This window comes from Hyla sarda, chromosome 12, assembly GCF_029499605.1.
Source record: "Hyla sarda isolate aHylSar1 chromosome 12, aHylSar1.hap1, whole genome shotgun sequence".
In the NCBI taxonomy this organism is placed as follows: Eukaryota; Metazoa; Chordata; class Amphibia; order Anura; family Hylidae; genus Hyla; species Hyla sarda.
Window position 1 is genome coordinate 34,879,499 of NC_079200.1, and position 27,976 is coordinate 34,907,474.

Here is a 27,976-nt window from a genome sequence, read left to right on the forward strand (position 1 = left end):
ATTTAACCCCTTCCCTAATAAAAGTTTGAATCACCCCCCTTTTCCCATAAAAAAAATAAAACTGTGTAAATATGTGGTATAGCCGCGTGCATAAATGTCCGAACTATAAAAATATATCATTAATTAAACTGCACAGTCAATGGCGTACACGTAAAAAAATTCCAAAGTCAAAAAAAGCTTATTTTTGGTCACTTTTTATACCATTAAAAAATGAATAAAAAGTGATCAAAAAGTCAGATCAAAACAAAAATGGTACTGATAAAAACTTCAGATCACAGCGCAAAAAATGAGCCCTCATACCGCCCTGTACGTGGAAAAATTTAAAAGTTATAGGGGTCAGAAGACCTTTTTAAACATATACATTTTCCAGCGTGTAGTTATGATTTTTTCCAGAAGTATGACAAAATTAATCCTATATAAGTAGGGTACCATTTTAACCGTATGGACCCACTGAATAACGATAAGGTGTCATTTTTACCGAAATATGCACTGCGTAGAAACGTAAACCCCCCAAAATTACAAAATGGCGTTTTTTCTTCAATTTTGTCGCGCAGTGATTTTTTTTTCCCGTTTCGCTGTGGATTTTTGGGTAAAATGACTGTCACTGCAAAGTAGAATTGTTGACGCAAAAAATAAGCTATATTATGGATTTTTAGGTGGAAAATTGAAAGGGTTATGATTTTTAAAAGGTAAGGAGGAAAAAACGAAAATGCAAAAACTGAAAAACCCTGCGTCCTTAACCCCTTAAGGACGCAGGACGTAAATGTACGTCCTGGTGCGGTGGTACTTAACGCACCAGGACGTACATTTACGTCCTAAGCATAACCGCGGGCATCGGAGCGATGCCCGTGTCATGCGCGGCTGATCCCGGCTGCTGATCGCAGCCAGGGACCCGCCGGCAATGGCGGACGCCCGCGATCTCGCGGGCGTCCGCCATTAACCCCTCAGGTGCCGGGATCAATACAGATCCCGGCATCTGCGGCAGTGCGCGATTTGAATGAATGATCGGATCGCCCGCAGCGCTGCTGCGGGGATCCGATCATTCATAATGCCGCACGGAGGTCCCCTCTCCTTCCTCCATGCGGCTCCCGGCGTCTCCTGCTCTGGTCTGTGATCGAGCAGACCAGAGCAGAAGATGACCGATAATACTGATCTGTTCTATGTCCTATACATAGAACAGATCAGTAATAGCAATCATGGTATTGCTATGAATAGTCCCCTATGGGGACTATTCAAGTGTAAAAAAAAATGTAAAAAAATGTAAAAGTAAAAGTAAAAAAAAAGTGAAAAATCCCCTCCCCCAATAAAAAAGTAAAACGTCAGTTTTTTCCTATTTTACCCCCAAAAAGCGTAATTTTTTTTTTCTATAGACATATTTGGTATCACCGCGTGCGTAAATGTCCGAACTATTAAAATAAAATGTTAATGATCCCGTACGGTTAACGGCGTGAACGAAAAAAAAGTCCAAAATTCCTACTTTTTTAATACATTTTATTAGAAAAAAATTATAAAAAATTTATTTAAAGTTTTTTATATGCAAATGTGGTATAAAAAAAAAAGTACAGATCATGGCGCAAAAAATGAGCCCCCATACCGCCGCTTATACGGAAAAATAAAAAAGTTATAGGTCATCAAAATAAAGGGATTATAAACATACTAATTTGGTTAAAAAGTTTGTGATTTTTTTTAAGCGCAACAATAATATAAAAGTTTGTAATAATGGGTATCATTTTAATCGCATTGACCCTCAGAATAAAGAACACATCATTTTTACCATAAATTGTACGGCGTGAAAACGAAACCTTCCAAAATTTGCAAAATTGCGTTTTTCGTTTTAATTTCCCCACAAAAATAGTGTTTTTTGGTTGTGCCATACATTTTATGATATAATGAGTGATGTCATTACAAAGGACAACTGGTCGCGCAAAAAACAAGCCCTCATACTAGTCTGTGGATGAAAATATAAAAGAGTTATGATTTTTAGAAGGCAAGAAGGAAAAAATGAAAACGTAAAAATTAAATTGTCTGAGTCCTTAAGGCCAAAATGGGCTGAGTCCTTAAGGGGTTAAGGACATTACATAAAGTTGGATCAGCCTGTAATGTTGTTTTCCACTTTGATTTTGAGTGTGACTCCATATCCAGACCTCCATGGGTTGATAAATTTGATTTCCATTGATAATATTTGTGTGATTTTGTTTTCAGCACATTCAAATATGTAAAGACGAAAGTATTTCATACGATTATTTCATTCATTCAGATCTAGGATGTGTTATCTTAGTGTTCCATTTATTTTTTTTGAGCAGTGTATACTACAGGTTATAGTCACTATTTTCTGGAGGTGGGCCTTGAGCTAGGGATTTATTCTGATTGCCAGACTTGGATTTTTTTACCCTTTAAAATAAGTAAAATTTGCCACCTCATGGATTCCACCTTTTACTTCCACTGGATCAACATCATATTTTTTTTTAGCCTTACAAATTATGTAATGATGATGCCTTCTTTATTTTAACCAAAATTTAGTTTTAACTTCTCAAGTTAGTCACAGAAAACCTTTAGATTGTCTGCCAAAGAAATCAAAAATAACAGATCTCCTCAATTATTTAGGTTGAGTCCAGCGCATCGGAACAATGAGGCCCAGAGTGTCGAGCCCATGGCGGGGCCCAGCGCCAGCGGAGCCGAGTCGAGTACCGAGAGCAGCGTGGAGGGTACCGAGAGCGCATTGTCCCCGAGCTCCGAGCAGAGGGACCAGGGTACGCATGATCCTGATGAACGTACCTTAAGGTTTGTTAACACATCTGTGCGTGTCTTGTAGCCTTTTCCGTAGTCTTGAGTGCTGATAGCTTCTCTTTTTCTCTTTCCCTATCAAGGTATAAACGAGTGAGGTGGACCTCGGAAAAGCACCGAAACATGAGACGGGCCGGCCTGTACAAACGACAGGACGTGCGGTGCCCTACCCTTGCGGGCTTCTCCACCTATCTTCAAGTGACACTGGGCGTGAGACGCTACCGTCAGGAGGTGGAGAATGTGGCGCGGTTTCTTTACTTTGTCAACCCGGAGAGCACGGATCTTGATTGGATTAGAGACATAGAGAAGGTTCATGCGTTCTTCACTCAGCTGCGTGATCAGCTCTTGTCCGAACAAACTGTGTTGAACTACCTGAAGGGTGTACGGCGCATCCTAAGGTACCAGATACGAGCCACGAACCTCCCAGTGCACAGGCCTCGCCTCTTTCAATCTTGTAGGCATCTCTGCTTGGTGATAGATGACCTCCAGAAAGGTCTTTCCAAAGGTGTTTCTAGGGAGGTAGTGAGGAAGTGGTACCTCAGCCCCGATAAGGCCAGTGCAATGCCTGATCAGTGTCGGCAGCTGCACCAGGTTGCTAAGCCTAATTTCCTTAAGAACGTTCAGACGGCCATGAACGTAAACCAACTCGGGCTGATGCTCTCGAAATTATCTATTATCTGCAGGCCCTGCTTATTTTGAAACATTTGCACCTCCGTGTGAGTGGGAGCAGAGAGTGAAGCACGTGTATGGTGGTCAGGTTTTTTGGGTAGTCGGTGTCCACAATCATAAATCCTCAACCAAGCAGGTAGCCTTCTTCGCCTTGAGCGCCCAGGAGGAAACCTGGTTTGCGGCTTACCGCAACCTATTAAAGCCGCTGCTTTTGGGCGAGCAGGAGCAAGATGAGTTTTTTTTGTGTCCCCCACTTCGGTTGAGCTTTATAACCCTTCTAATGACCTAAGACAATATCATCAACGATATGGCCTTGAGAGTGTACCAAGCATGTTGGTGAGGAAGGTGTGCGAGACGAGCACAGTGGCTCTCTGCACTGATGCAGAGAAATCACTATTTGCCAGGTACCTCTCACACTCAAATGTGACAGCCAAACAGGTGTACAGAGAAAAAACTCTAGATGACATCTGTCACAGGAGCGAACTGGTGATAAGGGTAGGGCAGGGTGAGAGGCCGCAGGCCAGCGGTAGTGGCCCGGTCTTAGTAGCTGAAGCTGGGCTGGAGGCCGAGGGCGGCAGCCAGGTGAGAGGGACTGTAGCTGGACGGTCGATGCAGTTACAACTGAGGCGCTGCGACCCCCAGAGCAGATGCGCGGGTGGTTAAGGCAGAGGAGGCGGCCAAGACAGGTGGCCGGAGGGCAAGACGACGGTCCACAGCCAATGTGATGTGATTGTCTCAATAAAGTGTCAGTTTGAACCAATTTTGCTCCACTTTGTGTCCTTTACCATCAAGGGGTGGCGAAGGCCAGATGATTGGCTGAGGAGGGTGCACCGTTGCTGGGTAAGCCCCCACAGAAGGTCCCCCGTGAGGCTTCCGGTGGTACTGGGGGGGGGGGGGGATTCTAAGTCCCCCCGGTTCTCTGGAGGGGGGCCGACCGGATGATTACCCGGGAGGGCTCACCTTCCCCTGGGAAGGCCTCCTGAGGGACTTCCGTAGCCTCTGATTATCTTGAAACCGAGAACCGCTATGAGATCGGATTTGCTTGCCGAATCCGCCTCACAGTCCCACGAGCTGGGCATGTCAGAGTGGTACGCGTTCATAAAGTTGTATCGTAGCATCGCGAGTGGGTACCTTAGAACGCCCACCTGCCTCGGAATAGCAGGAGAGCGGGCCGCCCCGCCGCTCTCTCAGGGTACACCAGAGCCGAGCGCGGGCTCCCCTGGAGATGGGCCTCTGGTTTCCCCTCTGTTTCCCAAAGGGGGATCAGGCTGGTTTGTGTACCCAACCCAGGGCTCTGATTGTTCGGGCAAAGCCCCTTGAAAGATCCCCCGTCGGGCTTTCAGGGGTCTGGGCAATCGGTCTGTAGCCCAGACTGCTGTAGTAAACACTGAACAATAATATACAAGGGGGATTATCTACTCTGTAATCATTGCTGCCAATTAGATGTGGGTGAGTTTATGACTCAAATGAAAAAATTGGGAAAACTAAACACTGCATTTCAACATAGAAACCTAATTACAGATCAACATAGGAATCTTATCACAGTGCAAAATAAGAGCCTTATCACAACCTTAAATAGGAACATTATCATAGCTCAACAGAGGAACCTCATCAGAGGCCAACATAGGAACCTCATTACAGTCCAACATAGGAACCTCATCAATGCCCAACATAGGAACCTCATTACAGTCCAACATAGGAACCTCATCAATGCCCAACATAGGAACCTCATTACAGCCCAACATAGGAACCTCTTTACAGCCCAACATAAATCCTTCATGACAGCCCAACATAGGAACCTCATTACAGCCCAACATAGGACCATCAGCACAGCCCAACATAGGACCCTCATTACAGCCCAACATAGGAACCTCATCACAGCCCAACATAGGAACCTAATCACAGCCCAACATGGGAACCTCATCAATGCCCAACATGGGAACCTCATTACAGTCCAACATAGGAAACTCATCAATGCCCAACATAGGAACTTATTTACAGCTCAAAATAGGAACCTCATTACAGCCCAACATAGGAACCTCATTACAGCCCAACATAGGAACCTCATCACAGCCCAACATAGGAACCTAATCACAGCCCAACCGAGGAACCTCATCAATGCCCAACATGGGAACCTCATCAATGCCCAACATAGGATCCTCATTACAGTCCAACATAGGAAACTCATCAATGTCCAACATAGGAACCTCATTACAGCCCAACATAGGAAACTCATTACAGCCCAACATAGGAATCTTATTACAGTGCAAAATAGAAACCTTTTCACAACCCAATGTAGGAACCTTATCAGAGCTCAACATAGAAACCTAATCACAGCCCAACAAAGGAAACATTTCACAGCTCTTAAACATGGAACTGGGACTAAACCTCTGTTCATGTGAGACTTAAAATCTGACTTGTGTTCTCCTGGTAGATATTCAAGCAGATATGCACACAAATTAGACCTGTTTTCATTTATTGGGGCTAGTTCTCTTTATGTGTGAAATAAGTGACATTACTCTTACTTATGTTGCATTTTTCCTACTGTATGTAAACAGGGTTGCGGTAAACCCATACATATACACTAGATACGTATTGTCGTCAGGTTTGGCAGATTATTTAATTCCATGTCAAAGCTCCCACTTGTGAACAGGGCCAAGACCTAAACTGACTTGTAGCATTGCTGTCACAGGACCCACCAGTTGTTGTACATTTTGCAGCTATCTCACAGCAAAAACAAGACTTGGAGAGTAAAAGTTTTGTGTCAAATGTCTGTATGTAGCTCCAGCCTGAGACTCTGACATTCCATACTAATATATAAGAGTTAGAATACAATGTAAGACCAAATTTATGCATTTTTATTGTACTCATGCTCGTTACAATTCTGCCAGTCCTTTGTGTAGGATCAAACTCTACATCTATGTTGTGTATTTTTTTTTTTACCCTTTCAAAAAACTTTCAAAAAACTTAAATAAAAAAAAAAAAAAGGAATCCCAAGAGTGTTTTGATATAACATGTATAATTCAAAAGATGATGACTGATTTTCTTAAAGTTCACATTTGTATCTTATCTATAGAATGTAAGGGCATGTAGTTTATGGGATCATGACAAAGCATTGTAAGATTCAGCTGCAGGCTAGTAAACAGGAGGAAATGTAAATGCCACCTGTTGTAATGCAGTATTGTTCACCATTGATTAATATGTTGTTTTATGCGTAGCTGTAAAAGGCAATATGTTCTCTTTGAAAATGGCACAGCTACTTGTTGCTATCTATGTTTAATTTTTTTTTTACCTCTGTAAAACACTTCTGTATGTCAGAGTGATAAATCTGCCTTGGGAACTGAACGACACACAGCGGAGGTTCTTTATTTCTGGTGTAGAACATCTCCTGGTACGAGGAGGTCGGGGCAAAGCATGGCGCCAGTGAGTGAAGGCCAAATGAGTAATGTACAGCACACTCATATTTCATGGCACCAGGAAGGGGTAAAGGAATTTACAACATTATGATATTTCTCTAAAACAGGATTTACTGTGTAAATGGACACATTTCCATTGCAGCCAGGTCAAATTACAATGTATCCCTAAATGTAATTTAAATCTACTTTATATAATTATTCATTAGTAGTAATAATAATAATAGATTTATACCTCTTTGTACCCAAATACAATCCGTCCATCATCATATAAGGCAGCTAGAAAGGTGAAGTTTCCAGCATTTTCTCTGTCGTGGAGGCAAACTTTGTTCCACTGAACCACAACACAGGTACCTGTGAAAGAGACAAGATGTGAATGCACACTTAGACAGTGTCCACCATAATTGTTATGCGATAGGTCTAGGCTTTTCAAAGAAGGCCCATGTGCACAGGATATAAGCAAACATCTGTAACAGAATAATCTGGTCTAGATCATGGTGGTTTTGGAGAGGTTTTACGTTATAATTGTATAGTTTCTGTTACATTGCACTTACCATTGTCCCTGTACCTTATTGTAGATTCTTTGGAGTAACTTGGTTTGAAATTTGCCATGAGAGGAGCTATATACTGTGTTGCGGTTAGCATACTATGAAGGACATCACCCGTAAAGATAAAACCTGAGGGTAAGCCATATATTATTTATAGTCTGTAATACATAATAAAAAACTGAATGAGAAAATGATAGTATAAAATCTCTCTCACCTCCAGTAGTTATTGTGATCTGCCTCAAATGGTGCCCATAGAACGGAAAGTTAAAAGAAAGGTCAACTCTCTGTAACTAAGAAAAACAAAGGATGAAAGGGAGTAATGTTGAAGGGAGAAACATTGATTACCAGACAAGAACATAAGAGTAAATTCAATATACTAAAACATATTGCCTAAAGGTAGTCATAATCTTCAACTGAATGGTAAAATAGATTTCTCTAGTTACTGTATCATCTGGACATTATAAAGGGTCTGGTTTTGTTGTACAGCTTTGCAAGTTTGAAAACAGAATAATGTATTTTTTCTTAAAGGGGTACTCTTCCCCTAGACATGTTATCCCCAATCCAAAGGATAAGGGATAATATGCTTGATCGCGGGGGGTCCGCCCGCTGGATCATGATGTCACGCCTCCTCCATTCATGTCTATGGGAGAAGGCATGACGGCTAGTACACAGCAGGCACGCCTCCTCCAATAGACATGAATGAAGGGAGTGTGGTGACTGTGATCACCAGTCATACGGCACGTAGTGTAGTTCACTCCGTGCATCGGATGACTGGGGTGCTGCGGCAGAGATGGCGGGGTCCCTAGCAACTGGACCCCCACAATCAGACATGTTATGCCCCATCATTTGGATAGGGGGATAACTTGTCTAGCGGCAGAGTACCCCTTTAAGTCAGGAATAGCTAAATGATGCAAATTGTGATACGACTGCAGTTATCTAGTCTCAGTTGGCCTCCTTGTGTGCTGTTGAATTTATGTTGTTGTTTTGCCCAATCCTTTTATTTTAGAGTTGGTATTTAGCTGTTCCTGGTCTGTTTAGCTAACCGTAAAAGTCACTCATTTTTCCCTGAAAAATATTTGTTTGGCAGCATAAAAATAATCCCTTTATATTCTGTGACCCAGAAAGGTGTGGTAATAATAGTGCATAATGTTTGATGGGTGGCTTTTTAATGTCAGCTTTCCAGGGATTGGGATATCAGAAGCAGTATACTTAAAGGTTACATGTCGCATTAGAAATGCAGAAGAACATCGGTCCAAAAGTTCAGAGGAAAAAATGAAGTGCTTCAGTTGGCGCTCACCTCCGTCACAGAAGTAATGATGTTTAAAAGAGATAAAATAAAAACCGCTTTGACACGGATTTAATAGAAAGTTGGAGCATGTTGGAGCGGGTTTAGTGCTGGCTGCACTCCTCCACTCTGTGTCCCCCAGAATAGGGGTACAACACAAAAAGGTGAGCAAACCTATCTTACCATTTTCTGGAACTGCTGCTCTTTTGGAGCCGATATCCATTGTTTTTTTGTATACCTGAAAATCCTCCAGATAATTTAATTTTACTACGCTTAGATGCGCATTGTGTCTTCTCTGTTTTTTCTATATACATTTGTTGACATTAGAAATGTAGGCCAATCTGCAGGCACTGTGTTATAGGGCTGTGCAGATTGATGTATAGTTCTGTGAGAAAAGTTCTAGGATAATTTGTCATGTATTCATGTAGACCTCTGAGTAGTAGGCTGAGTTAGTTGTGAGGGCAGTCTCCCTCAGTAAGTGACAAATAGGTTTCCATAGCGAGATAGCTGTAAAAAAAAAACTGAGTATGATTGGCAACTTGGCTACTTAGAATGAGCAAAGTAGTGGGCAGTCCTACTCAGAGATTGAAAGTTCTCTACATTCCAACTTCATGCACACATATAGCTGTCAACCATTTTGTGTGACCACCTACATGACACCTTAGCCCAGAATGAGCAGAGATTTACATCCACAAAACTCTATATAAATCTGCTCAGCTCCTTTTGCTTTATTACATGATGCCTGCAGGTTGCAGTGCATTTTTCATGTGAGAGGTTCCCTTTAACAGCATAACAGCAGTGCTATTATACCATTGGTAGAGAGATAGAAAAAGGTGTTCCCCATCAGGCAATGCCTGATGAAGACCCCTGTCCGGGGTCGAAACGCGTTGCTCTTTATGTTTTAATAAATGCATATACATCCATCCATGGACCAGCACCGTTATTGAGGGGAACACCTTTTTCTATCTCTCTACCTATGCTTCGCTACCGGTGAGACTGACGTCACACCGGGAAGTTCCTCGTGGCAGCTGTCCGGCTTTCCATTCATTCCAGACGCTACTGTAGGTGTTGTGCTCTAAGCGCAACACCTAAGGGTAAGGACCCATTTTTCTCTTCATCCCGCTTTTCCCTACTTAGACGGTCCTCACTAGGGGCGCACCTCTTGTTGCCTTTTTATCTCCTTGTATTAGCTATTATACCATTGACACCATTGTAGGAATGGAGCCTTTATCGTAGCCCTCAGAGCTTCTGCTGCTCCACACTACAGAACAGTAAGCACTAAGACGTATCCTTCAGACAGTGCTTTTAAAGGGAAACTGACAGCAGCATCACCCACCCAAACCTGAATGTACAAGTAAATAGTGCAGGTGATGCTGAATGAAATGCATTCTCCTGGAAAAACAAACAAACTGTTCAGCCATTTTTAAGCAATCTTTATTTTTCCTATATATACAAATTTAATTTTAAGTGCATTTTGATCAGCATCCTCCGCATTATGAACCTGTATATTCAAGTTATTTTGGCTGATGCTGCTATCAGTTTTCCTAATAAGGTAAATATCTCTATAATATGGCATACAATATGAAAATGGAGGCATGCTGAGGTACAGTAGGGGCCCATAGACTTATTCTGGTGCCATAATGTGTCTTTACAACTTATTCATAGTGACAATTCAGCTGTGTACATGAGCCTTTTCACTTTTATTTTGTAATTCAAATCCTAGGGAAACAAATGTTCTCATGCAATACAAACTCAGACCCCTTATGCTATGACAGCTATATGCATAAATCTGGTTGCAGTTTTTTCAGTGAACAGCAATTTTTCGGTCCAACTTTGGTGTTTTCAATTCAGATGTACTGTTTGACCAGGCTAAGGCTATGTCAATACTTCCGGAATGTCCGCACGGAAAAATCTCTGTGCGGACATTCCGGAGAGTGCAGGCGCTGACATAATATGTCGTCTTTTTAAAACTCCTCTTAAAGAATAAACGTAATGTAACGTTAGAATGAAACATCTGGCACGAAAATTCTCCAAAGTGCACAGTGCAGCAGAATCCTGTTTAATTCAGTGGGACTTCACTGCAGCGGAATTTCCGTGCAGACATTCCAAGGGGAATTCTGCACCAAATTCTGATGTGTGAACCTAGCCGAACACTTAGCACAGGGGAGGTCTCACCGAGGCTTGCCTGTGTGCACTGGACAAGATGGTAAGCACCATGGCCTTTTTGGTGTCCTCTTGCAATAAATCTGCCAACAAGTTCTTATCTTGCAACTCTGCCGGTCCCAGCACCCTTGATGAATAATAGTTATGACTGTTCTCCTGCAGAAAGAAAAGTAATTTGTGTTAAACCCTGTTCTCTAGTGTTACTGAAAAAGAAAAATGTTTTTTACACTCAAATACAAAATTATTCCTGCTTGCCTAGCAATAAGTATACAGGAAGCTTACTACCAGTCTCCGAACAAAGTAGTCAACCAATGTGTTACACAGGTCACCAAGTCTCCTTTTTGAGGCTGCAAACCTCTGGATTGAAACTCTTTGGTGCAGGCCACTCAGAGAACCTCACTTGCAGACTGCCTCTCACCATGTTTTAAAGCCCAGTGACATGCTTTCTTCAGCACCTGTGCTGATCAGGGCTACTGTAAAAAAACGAGTGGCCCAGGAAGCTGTTCAAAGACCCTAGTACCAAACCTGATTTTCTTCCCTTAAAAATCCAGGCCTGATAACAGGACTTTCCAAAAATTTCTAGCAAGGTAAGTCTCGCCATGGATTTCTCATATCTTACCCAGCCTCCCCTGAATGAGATATGCAGATTCTGAAACCGGGTATCTACATTTGACAGGTAAGTTGGGGAAATATAGCCATAGCTTTTACTGTCTCACAGCTATCTGCAGCTCTGAGCATTATATAGTGCTGACAGATTTTCTCCACAAAAATTATTTTTATTAAAATGAATAATACATTTGTGAATGATAGGGATCCAACCACCAATTGCAAGAAAGGTTCCAGAGTGCCCCTTGCTTGACTTCTACTCCATTCACTACTCGACAATCCCTGTCAATCCCATAGCAGTGAATGAATTGGTGGCTACCCAATGTTTTAATACCTGTAGAAAGTTACATTTTCTATTGACCTGCTTATCTTGGAATCTTGAAGTCTTCAGAAGCAATAATTATCCTTCGTGTTTTTATGTTTTTATCCAATTGAAGACAGAAGCTAGAAGGGTCTTTTTTTACAGTCTAACATTCTGCAACACATTTGTGGTTTTCCGCAGAACCTGTTTTGGGAACATTTCACAGTACTGCTTTGACACAGTTAGTTTTTAACTGCAGGAAAACCACAGCAGTATGGTACAATCATGGTAATGGGGCAAACCACTACTGGATGAGGCTTCGTATTCTCACTGCCAGGATTAAAGGGGTACTCCAGTGGAATTTTTTTTTAAATTAAATAAACTTGTGCCAAAAATTTTAACAGATTTGTAAATTACTTTTATATAAAAATCTTAAACCTTTCAGTGCTTATCAGCTGCTGTATACTACAGAGAAAGTTGTATAGTTATTTTCTGTCTGACCACAGTGCTCTCTGCTGAGACCTCTGTCCGTGTCAGGAACTGTCCAGAGCAGGATAGGTTTGCTATGACGATTTGCTCCTACTCTGGACAGTTCCTGGCACAGACAGAGGTGTCAGCAGAGAGCACTGTGGTCAGACAGAAAATAACTATAGTACTTCCTCTGGAGCATACAGCAGCTGATAAGCACTGGAAGGGTTACGATTTTCAAATAGCAGTAATTTACATATCTGGTTAACTTTCTGGCATCAGTTGATTTAAAAACATGTTTTCCACCAGAGTACCCCTTTAAGAAAGAATATTTAGGGTGCGTTCACACGTGCGTATTTTCTGCTGCAGATTTGCTTCAGCAGATTTTGCTGACCATTGAAGTCAATGGGCAGCAAAATCTGCAACAGCAAATCTGCTGCAGATCTGCAGTAAAAATATGCGCGTGTGAACGCACCCATACAGTACATAGTGCTGGTGGCGAATTCAACTTCCCTGACTTGCAAGTTTTTCTGTTATGTCATTGTCATAAGCTGGTAGTTTACCTATTTTACTTTTACTTACTATCTTTTATTATATTTTTTCTATTGAGTTATGTACATTTATTACTGTTTAAAGGGGTACTCCCATGAAAAACTTTTTTTTTAATCAACTGGTGCCAAAAAGTTAAACAGATTTGTAAATGACTTCTATTTTAAAAATCTTAATCCTTTCAGTACATATCAGCTGCTAAATGCTCCACAGGAAGTTATTTTCTTTTTGAATTTCCTTCCTGTCTGACCACAGTGCTCTCTGCTGACACCTCTGTCCATGTCAGGAACTGTCCAGAGCAGGAGAGGTTTGCTATGGGGATTTGAATTTTTAATTTATTTGAATTTTAATTTATTTAATTTTAATTTATTTACATTGTCGTTTTTATCACATTTTAAAGGTCAGTGTGTCTGTGTGTAGCAGAATCATAGAATGTATCGACAGATATGAACCATTTAGTCCATCAGTCTGCTCAATATCCTGAATACTATGAATAGTACCTGGCCCTATCTAATATGAAGGATAGTCTTATGCCTATCCCTATCTTATATGAAGGATGGTCTTATGCCTATCCCTATCTTATATGAAGGATGGTCTTATGCCTATCCCTATCTTATATGAAGGATAGCCTTATGCCTATCCCTATCTTATATGAAGGATAGCCTTATGCCTATCCCATGCATGCTTAACCTCTTAAGGACCCAGCCATTTTACACCTTAGGACCCGGCCATTTTTTGAACATCTGACCACTGTCACTTTAAACATTAATAACTCTGGAATGCTTTTAGTTACCATTCTGATTCCGAGATTGGTTTTTCGTGACATATTCTACTTTAACATAGTGGTAAAAAAAATTTGTAACTTGCATCCTTTCTTGGTGAAAAATTTGAAAATTTTATGAAAAATTTGAAAATTTAGCATTTTTCTAACTTTGAAGCTCTCTGTTTGTAAGGAAAATGGATATTCAAAATATTTTAATTTTTTTTCACATATACAATATGTCTACTTTATGTTTGCATCATAAAATTGACAAGTTTTTACTTTTGGAAGACACCAGAGGGCTTCAAAGTTCAGCAGCAATTTTCCAATTTTTCACAAAATTTCCAAACTCACTATTTTTCAGGGATCCGTTCAGGTTTGAAGTGGATTTGAAGGGTCTTCATCTTAGAAATACCCCACAAATGACCCCATTATAAAAACTGCAACCCCCAAAGTATACAAAATGATATTCGGTCAGCCTTTTAACCCTTTAGGGGTTTCACAGGAATAGCAGGAAAGTGAAGGAGAAAATTCACAATCTTCATTTTTTACACTCGCATGTTCTTGTAGACCCAATTTTTAAATTTTTACGAGGGGTAAAAGGAGAAAATGTATACTTATATTTGTAGCCCAATTTCTCTCGAGTAAGCACATACCTCATATGTCTATGTAAAGTGTTCGGTGGGCGCAGTAGAGGGCTCAGAACCGAAGGAGTAACAAGGGGATTTTGGAGAGTACGTTTTTCTGAAATGGTTTTTGGGGGGCATGTTGCATTTAGGAAGCCCCTATGGTGCCAGAACAGCAAAAAAAAAAAAAACATGCCATAGCATTTTGGAAACAAGACCCCTTGAGGAACATAACAAGGAATTAAGTGAGCCTTAATACCCCACATGTGTTTCACGACTTTTGCATATGTAAAAAAATAAAATAAAATTTCCCTAAAATGTGTGTTTCCCCCCAAAATTTCACATTTTTTCAAGGGTTAATAGCAGAAAATACCCCCCAAAATTTGTAACCCCATCTCTTCTGAGTATGGAGGTACCCCATAAGTTGACCTGAAGTGCACTACGGGCGAACTACAATGCTCAGAAGAGATGGAGTCATATTTGGCTTTTTGAGAGCAAATTTTGCTCGGGGGCATGTCCCATATAGGATGCCCCTATGGTGCCAGGACAGCAAAAAATACCCACATGGCATACCATTTTGGAAACTAGACCCCTTGAGGAACGTAACAAGGAATTAAGTGAGCCTTAATACCCCACACGGGTTTCACGACTTTTGCATACGTAAAAAATAAAATAAATTCATTAAAATGGGTGTTTCCCCCCAAATTTCACATTTTTGCAAGGGTTAATAGCAAAAAATACCCCCCAAAATTTGAAACCCCATCTCTTCTGAGTATGGAGGTACCCCATAAGTTGACCTGAAGTGCACTACGAGCGAACTACAATGCTCAGAAGAGAAGGCGTCATATTTGGCTTTTTGAGAGCAAATTTTGCTCGGGGGGGGGGGGGGGGGGATGTCGCATTTAGGAAGCCCCTATGGTGCTAGGACAGCAAAATAACCCCCACATGGCATACCATTTTGGAAACTAGACCCCTTGAGGAACGTAACAAGGGGTACAGTGAGCATTTACCCCCACTGGTGTCTGTCAGATCTTTGGAACAGTGGTCTGTACAACATTTTTAATTTGCAAAGCCCACTGTTCCAAAGATCTGTCAGACACCTGTGGGGTGTAAATTCTCACTGCACCCCTTATTACATTCCGTGAGGGGTGTAGTTTCCAAAATGGGGTCACATGTGGGGTTTTGTTTTTTTTGCGTTTGTCAAAACCGCTGTAACAATCAGCCACCCCTGTGCAAATCACCTCAAATGTACATGGTGCACTCTACCTTCTGGGCCTTGTTGTGCGCCCCCCAGAGCACTTTGCGCCCACATATGGGGTATCTCTGTAGTCGGGAGAAATTGCATTACAAATGTTGGGGGGCTTTCTTCCCTTTTACCTCTTGTCAAAATGAAAAGTATAGGGCAACACCAGCATGTTAGTGTAAAAAATAAATTTTTTTTACACTAACATGCTGGTGTAGACCCCAACTTCCCATTTTCATAAGGGGTGAAAGGAGAAAAAGCCCCCCAAAATTTGTTAGGCAATTTCTCCCGAGTACGGCGATACCCCATATGTGACCCTAAACTGTTGCCTTGAAATACGACAGGGCTCCAAAGTGAGAGCGCCATGCGCATTTGAGGCCTAAATTAGGGATTTGCATAGGGGTGGACATAGGGGTATTCTACGCCAGTGATTCCCATACAGGGTGCCTCCAGCTGTTGCAAAACTCCCAGCATGCTTGGACAGTCAACGGCTGTCCAGCAATACTGGGAGTTGTTGTTTTGCAACAGCTGGAGGCTCCATTTTGGAAACAGTGGCGTACCAGACGTTTTTCATTTTTATTGGGGAGGGAAGGGGGGCTGTGTAGGGGTATGTGTATTTGTAGTGTTTTTTACTTTTTATTTTATTTTGTGTTAGTGTAGTGTAGTGTTTTTAGGGTACAGTCACACGGGCCGGGGATTACAGCGAGTTTGAGCTGCCGCGCAAAATTTGCTGCATTGCAAACTTGCAGCCTGATACTCACTGTAAGCCCCCTGCCCATGTGAATGTATCCTGTACATTCACAGGGGGGGACCTCCAGCTGTTGCAAAACTACAACTCCCAGCATGCACAGTCTATCAGTGCATGCTGGTAGTTATAGTTTTGCAACAGCTGGAGGCACACGGGTTGGGAAACACTGAGTTAGGAAACAGACAATGTTTCCCAACCAGTGTGCCTTCAGTTGTTGCAAAACCACAACTCTCAGCATTCTCAAGCATGCTGGGAGTAGTAGTTGGCAACATCTTTAGAGCCAGATGTTGCCGAACTACAACTACCAGCATGCTTGGAGTTGTACTTTTGCAACATCTGGAGGACTACAGTTTGCAGACCACTAATACAGTGGTTCCCAATCTGTGCCCTTCCAGATGTTTCAAAACTACAACTCCCAGAATGCCAAAACTGTCCAGGCATGCTGGGAGTTGTAGTTCTGAAACATCTGAAGGGCCAGATGTTACAGAACTACAACTCCCAGCATGCCTGGACAGTAAGGGCATGCTGAGGATGTGTAATTTTGCAACATCTGGAAGGGCACAGTGGTCTCCAAACTGTGGACCTCCAGATGTTGCAAAACTGCAACTCCCAGCATGCCCAGACGCCAAGGGCTGTCTGGGCATGCTGGGAGTTGTAGTTTACAGGGTCCCATTACAGCAATGCATGTCGCTTTACGGCGACGTGCATTGCTGTAAAGGGCCCGACCGCGGCTGAAGATCTACTCACCTGTCGCCGCCGCCGCCAGGATCCGGGTCTTCAAGGACGAGGTAAGTACCGGGGCTGGTCCCCAGCACTCCCCCGTCCCCCGCCGCGTCCTCCGGTCTTCCTCCCGTCCTCTCCGGACTTTCAGGGGCCGGGCAGGACAGGAGGAAGTAACCGCCCCCCCTCCTGCGATTGGTCGGTTAACTAACCGACAGATCGCAGGGTATAGGAGGAGGTGGCCGGCTTGCCACCTCGCTCCTATACTTCAGCATGGTCCTGGCTGTCTGTGACAGCCGGGATCATGCGAAATTACTGGGCGGTCGGGTCCCAGAGACCCGATCAGCCCGGTATCGCCGCAGATCGCAAGGGCGATTTCCCTTGCGATTTGCGGCGATCGCCGACATGGGGGGCCTACATGGCCCCCCTCGGCATTTGCCCTGGATGCCTGCTGAAGCATTTCAGCAGGCATCCAGTTCCGATCTCTGCCCGGCGCGCGGCAGAGACCGGAAAACGCCAGGGCGTATGGATACGCCCTGGGTCCTTAAGGTCCAGGGTGTGAGGACGTATCCATACGCCCTGGGTCCTTAAGAGGTTAAACTCTTTCACTCTATTTGCAGCTACCACTTCAGCAGGAAGGCTATTCCACTCTCAGTAAAGTAATACTTCCTGATCTTACTGCAGAAACCTTTGCCGCTCTAATATAAAACTATGTCGTCTTGTGGTAATTTTTCTTCTTTTAAATATCCTCTCCTCCTTTACGGTGTTGATTACATTTATGTATATAAAAGTTTCAGCAGAGCAGTGTGTCCGTGCAGCAGAGCTGTGTGTGTGTATATATATTGCGTGTGCACATATAATATGTATGCAGCAGTGCTGTGTTTGTTTTGGTAGTCAGAAGGTGCACTAAGCTAACAGGATCTGTCAAGACCACTAAAGATATTGACATTGACAACTTCACTTCCTTAGACCTCCAGGGAAGTTTAATTAGTATAAATAATTTTTATCTTGTTTTTAGTTGCATCATATAGTCCGAAAAATATGTTATATATTTAATTTAATGGTTAATGACTGTCAGCTACTTACTAGGTTTGTTATTTGATTATTCGGTAGTGTGTCAATCGATAGACTGTCACCTCCAAGGTCTTGGATGACACGCGTGAAGATCTTGTTCTGTCCATTGTAAATATCACGATGAAGCCTCACAGAGTGATTGTCCTTTCCTTTGGTCTTCTGAAGTCCTTGATCTGCAATGTATTGATGTTATTAGGGCTTTGTAGCTTGATTCTAATCACAGAAAACCACAAACACAATGTGGAGAAATCAGGAAATATTTTTAAATCTACAGCAGATTATTATAGGTTAGCCACAGATTTCACCCATTCCTAGACAAAAGGTTAAAACCGCTTGCAAATCTGCATCAGATTCCATGTGGAAACTACAGGAAAGGGCTGGAAAGAGCAACTGCATAATACACGTTTCTCCTGTTAAAGTAGTTCTACAGTCAAAAGCACTTTTAGGCAGACATTCTGATTCAAAGTTTTTATGGAGGACAAGTTACAGAACAGACTTTTTTTTAGATTCTGTGAGAAAACATGGAGTGCCCAGAGGAAATCCACCCAAGCAAGAGGTATTATATGCAAATGGCAAGCAGATGTTAGCCTGGTGAAAAACCAACCCAGAGTTTACTGTCACTGCCACTATCCTATCCAGTTTACAATTTTTACAAAGTAGTGTACAGCATTTTTCTATCTAGCAAAAAAAAAATATGTATCTCACAGCAGCACAAAAAATAAAGTGAAAAAAGCTTAGTGGTTTATTCCATAAAAATGGGTGTATTCACAGCAATAAGCCTATGGAATAAACCACTAAGCCTTGTCACTTATTTGTGTGCTGTGTGAGATCCTTTTTTGCTGTACAAATGGTGGGCTTCTGACCAAAGCTCCAGAAACTGCTTTGCACCGAATCTACTACTTCATTACTATCTATCTCTCTACACTATAGGGACACAAGTATTGGCCTCACCTCTTAATAACTGAATCCAACTTCATAACCAAGCATTGATTCCAGACATTGTAGACATGCCATTATATCCCCCTTACACTAACTTAACCTTTCTTCCCCTCACAAATAAACCTGAGCAAAAAACTATGCACTGGGAGACCCAATAGATAGAGTTTACACCTTGTCAGGTATTAGATTAATAGCATGGGTTTCCATGGCCGAGCAGCTGCACTAACAAGCACAATGCCACCTGTTGGATGGAGTGGTGTAAAGCATTGCTTCTGCACAAACTGTGATGTGTGCCTCTAATTGTTGGTGAGACACAGCTGGGGAGGCAATTTTCACAAAAGAATATAAGCTGCACACTACTTTCCTTGGCTTAAAGGGGTACTCCGCCCCTAGACATCTTAACCCCTATCCAAAGGATAGGGGATAAGATGTCTGATCACGGGGGTCCCGCCGCTGGAGACCACGCAATCTCGGCTGCGGCACCCCATAAATCCGGTGCACAGAGTGAACTTCGCTCTGTGCCTGATGACTGGCGATGCCGGGCGGAGGCTCGTAACATCACACTCGCTCTTGATGTCACGGTCACATCCTCTCAATGCAAGTCTATGGGAGGGGGCATGACGGCCATCACGCCCCCTCCCATAGACTTGCATTGAGGTGGCATGGCCATGACATCACAAGTAGGCCGTGGCCATAAGGGGATAAGAGGTCTAGGGGCAAAGTACCCCTTTAAACATTTTCTAGTTTAGCAACATTATTGACTCATTTCCTACTTATTCTAATGTTATACAAAGGAGATAAAAGGTAGACTGAGTAATTAATACACTGCTCAAAAAAATAAAGGGAATACTAAGATAACACATCCTAGATCTGAATGAATTAACTCATCGTATGAAGTACTTTCATCTTTACATATTTGAATCACACAAAATGATCAATGGAAATCAAATTTATCAACCCATAGAGGTCTGGATATGGAGTCACACTCAAAACCAAAGTGGAAAACCACATTACAGGCTGATCCAACTTTATGTAATGTCCTTAAAACAAGTCAAAATGAGGCTCAGTATTGTGTGTGGCCTCCACATGCCTGTATGACCTCCCTACAATGCCTGGGCATGCTCCTGATGAGGTGGCGGATGGTCTTCTGAGGGATGTCCTCCCAGACCTGGACTAAAGCATCGCTAACTCCTGAACAGTCTGTGGTGCAAAGTGGCATTGGTGGATGGAGCGAGACATGATGTCCCAGATGTGCTCAATCAGATTCAGATCTGGGGAACGGGCAGGCCAGTTCAAAGCATCAATACCTTTCTCTTGCAGGAACTGCTGACACATTCCAGCCACATGAGGCCTAGCATTGTCTTGCATTAGGAGGAACCCAGGGCCAACCACACCAGCATATGGTCTCACAAGGGGTCTGAGGATCTCATCTCGGTACCTAATGGCAGTCAGGCTACCTCTGGCAAGCATGTGGAGGGCTGTGTGGCCCCCCAAAGAAATGCCACCCCACACCATTACTGACCTACCGCCAAACCGGTCATGCTGGAGGATGTTGCAGGCAGCAGAATGTTCTCCACGACATCTCCAGTCATGTCTGTCACTTGTGCTCAGTGTGAACCTGCTTTCATCTGTGAAGAGCACAAGGTGCCAGTGGCGAATTTACCAATCTTGGTGTTCTCTGGCAAATGCCAAACGTCCTGCACGGTGTTGGGCTGTAAGCACAACCCCCACCTACTGACGTCGGGCCCTCATACCACCCTCATGGAGTCTGTTTCTGACTGTTTGAGTGGACACATGCACATTTGTGGCCTGCTGGAGGTAATTTTGCAGAGCTCTGGTAGTGCTCCTACTCCTCCTTGCACAAAGGCGGAGGTAGCGGTCCTGCTGCTGGGTTGTTGCCCGCCTACGGCCTCCTCCATATCTCCTGATGTACTGGCCTGTCTCCTGGTTGCGCCTCCATGCTCTGGACACTACGCTGACAGACACAGCAAACCTTGCCACAGCTCGCATTGATGTGCCATCCTGGATGAGCTGCACTACCTGAGCCACTTGTGTGGGTTGTAGACTCCGTCTCATGCTACCAATAGAGTGAAAGCACTTCCTTCTTTCCTTCATTTTTCAGAGGCTTTTTTTTTTTAAATAAAAGAAGCGATCTGATTCTATGGGCAACTCATCAACTTTTCCTCCGGACAGGTTTTGATAAATCTCCCTCATAGTCCTTAGTATAAATAGATTAGGGGAAAGATCTCTGTTTGGTCGCCTCTAAGCCTTCTTTTTTTTAAATGAAATAACTCTAATTCTAATCATCTTTCTGGGTACTGTAGTCCTCCCATTCCCCCGTATTACTCTAGTTGCCACTCTTGAACCCTCTCTAGCTCCACTATATCTTTCTTGTACACTGGTGCCCAGTACTGTACACAGTATTCTATGTGTGGTTTGACTAGTGATTTGTACAGTGGTAGAATTATTTCCTTGTCGTGAGCATTTGCACAACAGCATGTGAAATTGATTGTCAATCAGTATTGCTTCCTGAGTGCACAGTGGGATTTCACAGAAGTGGAGTTACATTGTGTTGTTTAAGTGTTCCCTTTATTTTTTTGGAGCAGTGTATATACAAAATATATTTTTTGCATGGATTTCCACCATAGATTGTGAAGCCCAAGCATCACTTTTGCTTGTTGTGTTAGGCTCCTGTAGATAAAATTTGAAAGGTTCTGGTGTGAAGCACGCCACCATTGGACTCTTTGGGGTGACGGATCACACTTCTCTAACTGTCTTGTGGTTTTCTGGAAGGTGATAATGCTATGTTTTTTTTTTTCAAGGGGTAAGCCTAGGGACCTTAGTTCCAGTGAAGGGTAATCTTTTGCATGCTATGACATTTTGGACAATTGTCGCTTTCAACTTTGGGGGAATAGTTTGAGTTCTGCCATTTTCTGTTCCAGCATGACTGTAGATAAAGGCTTGGAGGAAGAGTCCGGTATGCGAGAACTGGACTGGATGCACAGAGCCCTGACCTCAACCCCATTCATCATGTTTTGGATGATCTAGAATGAAGATTGTGAGCCAGGCCCTCTACTCCGACATCAGTGTCTGGCCTCACAAATACTCTTCTGGATGAGCAGAAATTCCCACAGATGCCTCCAAAATCTTGTAACCATTTATAAGCTGTTATAATTGGTGTAGTTTTGTCTGCTTATCCATCTGTCTGTCTATCTATCTATCTATCTATCTATCTATCTCTATCCATCCATTCTGTATATGGGTCATTCATATACCCTCCTTGAGTAGTAATTATTTATCCATAAAATTGTTTTCATTTTGTTAACCATTATCAGAGATTATCTTTTGAGTTCTTTCTAGGGATGAGCGAATCGAAGCAGTCAAACCCAAATTCGTTACGAATTTCAGGAAATATTCGATTTGCAACAAATGCGAATATCGCCGCGAATATCTAAAATGGCAGATCCACATGTCAATACATGGGGAAGGGGATGCTGTGAAGGCAAGGCTGGAAGGGAGGTAGGCGGGATGACCCTGAATCACATGCAGGATGCAGCCTATCAGCATTCAGTCACCCCTGTGATGTCACAGTCCTACATAATCGGTAGCCATTTTGTGGCTGCTCATTTCATGCCATACACTGCAGAGGGATATGACGGACAGCATGTCTTTGTGTGTTACACAGACACGCTGAATTGATCATACCGCAGCGTTCCACTTCCAACTGCTAGTCACATCAGCGTTGTGCCCTCATAGGTGTATACCTACATCAAAGCAGTGTACTATTTTGTAGCTGTAAATCTGTAACAAGTGTAGATACTGGGAAAGTTCAGGCAAAAGTAATCACTGGCTGGTATTTTACGAAAATACGTTTTCCGAGTGTACTGTAGTGCATTTTTTTGCCCTCATACGTGCCTACCACATACCTACATCTAAATAGTGCACTTTTTTGTACCTGGTAATCTGTAACAAGCGTACATACAGTGAAAGGCCAGGAAAAAGTAATCACTGGCTGTTGTTTTATGAAAATACGTTCTCCAAGTGTACTGTAGCGCATTTCTTTGCCCTCATACGTACCTACCACATACCTACATCTAAGTAGTGCATGTTTTTGTACCTGTTAATTTGTAACAAGCCTACATACAGTGAAAGGCCAGGGAAAAGTAATCACTGGCTGTTGTTTTATGAAAATAAGTTTTCCATGTGTACTATAGCGCATTTTTTTGCCCCCATACGTGCATACCACATACCTACATCTAAGTAGTGTACCATTTTGTACCTGTTAATCTGTCAAGGGCCTACATACTGTGAAAGGACAGACAAAAGTAATCACTGGTGTTTTTAAAAAGAGTTTTAGGCGCATAGTAGCGCATTTTTCTGCCCTCATAAGAGCATACCGCATACGTACATCTAAGTAGTGTACCATTTTGTACCTGTTAATCTGTCAAGAGCCTACTTACTGTGAAAGTCCAAGCTAAAGCACTTACCAGCTGGTGTTTTACAAAAATACAGAGTTTTTATGCGTATTATAGCGCATTTTTCTGCCCTAATCAGTGCATACCGCATATCTACATCTAAGTAGTGTACTATTTTGAACTTGTTAATCTGTCAAGGGCCTAGATACTGTGAAAGGACAGCCAATAGTACACACCTGCTGCTGGTCTAGACAAATACTGTTTTAAGTGTAGTGAAGCGTATTGTACTCCCCTCATATACGCAATAAGTATGTCAGGAAGATTATTGACAGGACATGCACAGAGGAGTGGCAGAGGCCTAAATTCATCAGGCGCAGGCAGAGGTCACAGCAGAGTAGGGGGCGTGTGGCAGCCAGAGTCACAGCAAGAGGTCTGAGCTCCCGGTATTAGCTAGCAGTCGTGTCGCGACCAGCAACCCAGCAGCTGTGATTGATCGGTTCACTCGGTCATCCACTTCATCTCAAGTGACATCCAACACCCCCAGTCAACAGTTGGTGGGTTCCTCACACTTAACCCTCAGTTGGCATGGCCCTCATGCTGATGCTGCCACCTCCAGGCTCTCTCATTGTGCTGCTCTATGGTCTCCTCATGCTGATGCTACCGCCTCCACGCTCTCATTGTGCCACCATATGGTCGCCTCATGCTGATGCTTCCACCTCCAGGCTCTCTAATTGTGCAGTTCTATGGTCTCATGCTGATGCTGCCACCTCCATGCTCTATAAATGTGCTGCTCTATGGTCTCCTCATGCTGATGCTACCACCTCCAGGCTCTCTCATTGTGCTGCCATGGATACTGCAAAACATAATTAAGGTGCTGGTCCACAGTTTCAGAAATTCCTTGCATTAGGGTCACTTTCAGGACTCCTGGCTCCAGGCTGTGCCATTCAGCCACTATATGGTATCCCCATGCTTGAGCCACCTCTAGGCTGTGCCATTCAGACACTATATGGGCTCCTTATGCTTTCCCCACCTCCAGGCTGTGTCATTCAGCCAATATATTGTTTCTCTGATGCTGCTGGGACTGTCTTGGATATTACCTACAATTTTTTTTGTGGTAGCACTAGCAAACATACATGCTCAATAAAGATTTCAATATTGATCTTTTAATGTTAGGAGTTGTGAAGCCCTCTTATGTACGCATCCTGCTGCCTGATCCAGGCTGTGTGTTTCAGGAACTACTTGGCTTACTGATGCTGTTGGGCCTGTGCCTACATTTTTGTTGATGTTAGCACTAGCTAACATACATGTTCTATACAGATTTCAATATTCACCTTTTAATGTTAGGGGTTATTAAGCCCTCTTGTGTACTTCTACTGCTGCCTGATCCAGGCTGTGTGTTTCAGCAACTATATGGTTTAGTGATGCTGCTGGGCCTGTGCCTAAAATTTTTTGATGTTAGCATTAGCTAACATACATCTTCTATACAGATTTCAACATTAACATAATGTTAGGGATTGTGAAGCCCTCTTGTAAACTCATGCTGATGCCTACTCCAGACTGTGTGTTTCAGGAACTACTTGACTTAGTGATGCTGCTGGGCTTGGGCCTTACATTTTTGGATGTTAGCACTAGATTACATACATGCTTAATTGAGATTTCAACATTGATCTTTCAATCTTAGGGGTTATGAAATCCTCTTGTGTACTGCTGATGCCTTTTCCTGACTGTCTTTCAGGAACTACTTGGCTTACGTATGCTGCTGGGCTTGGGCTGTACATTTTTGGATGGTAGCACTAGCTAACATACATCTTCAATTGAGATTTCAACATTCATCTTTTAATCTTAGGGGTTGTAATTTTTTCAAGACTGAGGCCCTTTGGCCGTCAACGTCATATTACCTGTGGAATTATCACAAGAATCCAATTAAACATGTTGGAGCAATAGCAATGAACCATAACTGATTAAATGAAGCATTCGTACTTTCATAATCAGGGGGGCACTGAGAGCCAAGGGTTGGAACAGGTGGTATCTCGCCTGGTGGAGGACCGCCAGCTCGATGCTCACCAGAATGGATAATGAAAAATTAAATGTTCACATCAAATTACATTAAGTATGACATAAAAGATCTCTTTATTCTCTTCAATTATGACCCCTTATGGTCTCCCTGTTGCCACATAGATGCTCTGCAGCAATGATTCTAATGGCAATGCCTGTAATCTGCATGTTATAATGAATAACAGTATGGTTTCACTAACCCAGCACACTCCCTATGTGTGTTACAGCAAGGCAAAGTGTTCTTCAGCACTATTGGGGCTCTCTGTAGGCCAGAAATAACCATTTTTAATACAGTTTCGTTGAAAATGTATTCAAAACGAACTTTTCGAATAAATTCGGTGAATCGGCCAAATCGAATTTTTGAGAAGTTCGCTCATCTCTAGTTCTTTCCAATCCAGTCCCAAATATTCAACATCAGGCCTGTCAACTTGTGACACAGATTAGATGTATATAAATACCACATTCCCTTAGCCTGCAATCTCTTCTCAGCCCTGGAGTGTAATTAGGTGAGCGAGATACCATCAATCATCTGTCGCTAATTATTCTTGCTATAATTATTACACTGGATGAGGAAAGTTTTACTAGCAGATCTCCCAGACGTCTTCAATCCTTCTGCCTCTGCCTTGTATAGAAGACTTAATTCCATTCGCTTGCATCAGATCTCACTCAGAAGATATAATATTCTCTTATAGTTTTGTTTTCCTATAAATGCCTATGGACCCTGTATGCTTTATGTGGTGATTAGGGTTTAACTGGACGTTTTAGACTAATAATAATTATAATAACAGCAGGGAATTTTTCAAAATGTTATAACTCAGTTGTTAGTGTACCTGTCATTATAGAAATTTTTGTTAGAAAAATATTAAAATGTTTTATTGTGTAGCAGTGCACAAATACTACGCCCCCCCACACACACACACACTACCTGCCCACATGATACATCTTAACTGAGATGCTTTTGCTAACCAGGCAAAACAACACTGGGGGTCGCAACTCCACACATTAATACAAAACATCCACCAATCTCCAACATAGACTGATGCAATTATGGGACTTCTGGAGCACAGAATTATGAATTATGGTAAACTTGTGTATTACAAAAACAGCATTGCGTTTCATGGTCGGTCCAACTTCAGCCTGATGGTCAGGCTTGTCTGCCTTAATTTACGTGGTGAACTCTGTTCTGGACTCTGGAAATCCATTATTTGCAGCAGTCTACATTGGAGTATAGTGGATGTATTATAAAAACTTTTGACGTGTCCTAAGTCGGCTATGTCTTCTTTGTTTCTGTTATGTTACTTGTCTGCTGGATATTTTATTACTGTCTTGAGCACTGCTCTTACATTTGTTCTTGTTTACTTATTTCTACCTTGTTGTTTCTTTGTATTTTTTTTTTTGCTTTTACTTGTTGCTCTTTGTCGCTTGTTGCTTTGTATTTGGCCTTATCATTTCAGTAAACTATATCTAATTACTTGTGTGTGGACCTATTTATTCATGTAGTTTTACAGTCCGCCGTAAAACAATCACTTAGGCTAGTGATTTGCTTCGGCAATCACATGGATGTATGGCAAATCATTGCTGCAGGTAAATAAACAAAGACTGCTGGGAACCACCAAAACATCAGCATCGGAGCAGTGTGTAGATTAAAGTAAATAATGATTGTGACTTTTTATTTTGCAACATTTCCTGTAGGTAATATAATTTGTTACTCTTAAGGAAAACTCACATCTTTAGATACCCTTTTAGAGAATTCTGAGTTTTTAAGACTCTCCTCTATTATCCAGTGTGGGCAGCAACTACAGAGTCAAGCCCTTCATTAGAATTTTGTTGTGTAGGACTATCTATCTATCTATCTATCTATCTATACACTGTGGCAGTGTGACAAGGAAAGGGTGTATTTCCCTTGCTAACTCTGGAGAATCCTCCACCTGTGGCCTGAATAATGATGTATCAGGAAGGGGAAGTGTGTTTAAAAGGAAAGGAAACAGAATAGTTGGGTCTCTCCCTGGGAAACAGCAAGTCACTGTAGGGGGAGACACTCGGGCCCTGTTGAGGAAGCACACAGCTGGAATCTGTGAGTGGCCCCAACTGATAGTGTGAACTGTGAGTAAAAGAGGTTGCAGGGGCACATGTTTTATGCTGACTGAGGGTAGCTCACCAGTTAGTAGTCAGGGCATGCTTACATGTGTAGTCAGTGACCAGACGGTCTAGGACTTTGGTTTGTTCCTGAGTTATGTTTTGTTTTACCTGCATCCTGTATAAATAAAGCTGGCGAGGTGCCAGACTTGTATGCAGAACGGTTGTCTGGCGAGTAATTGCGAGGAAACGTATCCCGTGGCAAGTGACCAGGACGATCCCAGAGCTAATCCCAGAGATGGAATGTCACATTTGGTGGAGGATGCGGGCAAATCGTTGCTAGGAGCAACCAATGGTCGAGTTGCAGTGAAGTTGTTGCCAAGAGAAAACAACCGTGCATGTTGCAAAGGTGTACTCTTTCTCAGAGAGGAGATAGTGGGACGAGCCCAGCTGTATAGTACAAGAGCAGGACTGAGCCTGTGGTGAAGTTGTTGCTAGGTGCAACAGATCGCATCAAGCGAGTGGGCGCTCTTT

The 27,976-nt window shown here is 42.6% G+C and overlaps 2 protein-coding genes across 7 annotated transcripts in view; one reads left to right on the forward strand and one right to left on the reverse strand.

Annotated features, from left to right (window-relative positions):
- The window catches only part of LOC130297006 (uncharacterized), a 107,238-nt gene extending 100,160 nt beyond the window's left edge, over positions 1-7,078 (forward strand). For 5 of the 6 annotated variants that reach the window (XM_056549144.1, XM_056549145.1, XM_056549142.1 and 2 more), the window contains 2 exons: positions 2,605-2,781; positions 2,868-4,889. In XM_056549144.1, the coding sequence (XP_056405119.1) occupies positions 2,651-2,781; positions 2,868-3,483 (747 nt within the window). In that variant the 5' untranslated portion in view covers positions 2,605-2,650 and the 3' untranslated portion in view covers positions 3,484-4,889. Of the gene's footprint in view, positions 1-2,604; positions 2,782-2,867; positions 4,890-6,771 lie in introns of those variants that run through there. The other variant, XM_056549148.1, reaches the window with a different exon arrangement.
- Positions 1-27,976, reverse strand: part of PLXDC1 (plexin domain containing 1) — a 116,080-nt gene that overhangs the window by 55,293 nt on the left and 32,811 nt on the right. Inside the window, exons 2-6 of the mRNA XM_056549139.1 lie at positions 17,970-18,130; positions 10,875-11,018; positions 7,629-7,704; positions 7,421-7,543; positions 7,102-7,220 (exon numbers count right to left, since the gene is read on the reverse strand). Of these exons, the coding sequence (XP_056405114.1) occupies positions 7,102-7,220; positions 7,421-7,543; positions 7,629-7,704; positions 10,875-11,018; positions 17,970-18,130 (623 nt within the window). The remainder of the gene's footprint in view (positions 1-7,101; positions 7,221-7,420; positions 7,544-7,628; positions 7,705-10,874; positions 11,019-17,969; positions 18,131-27,976) is intronic.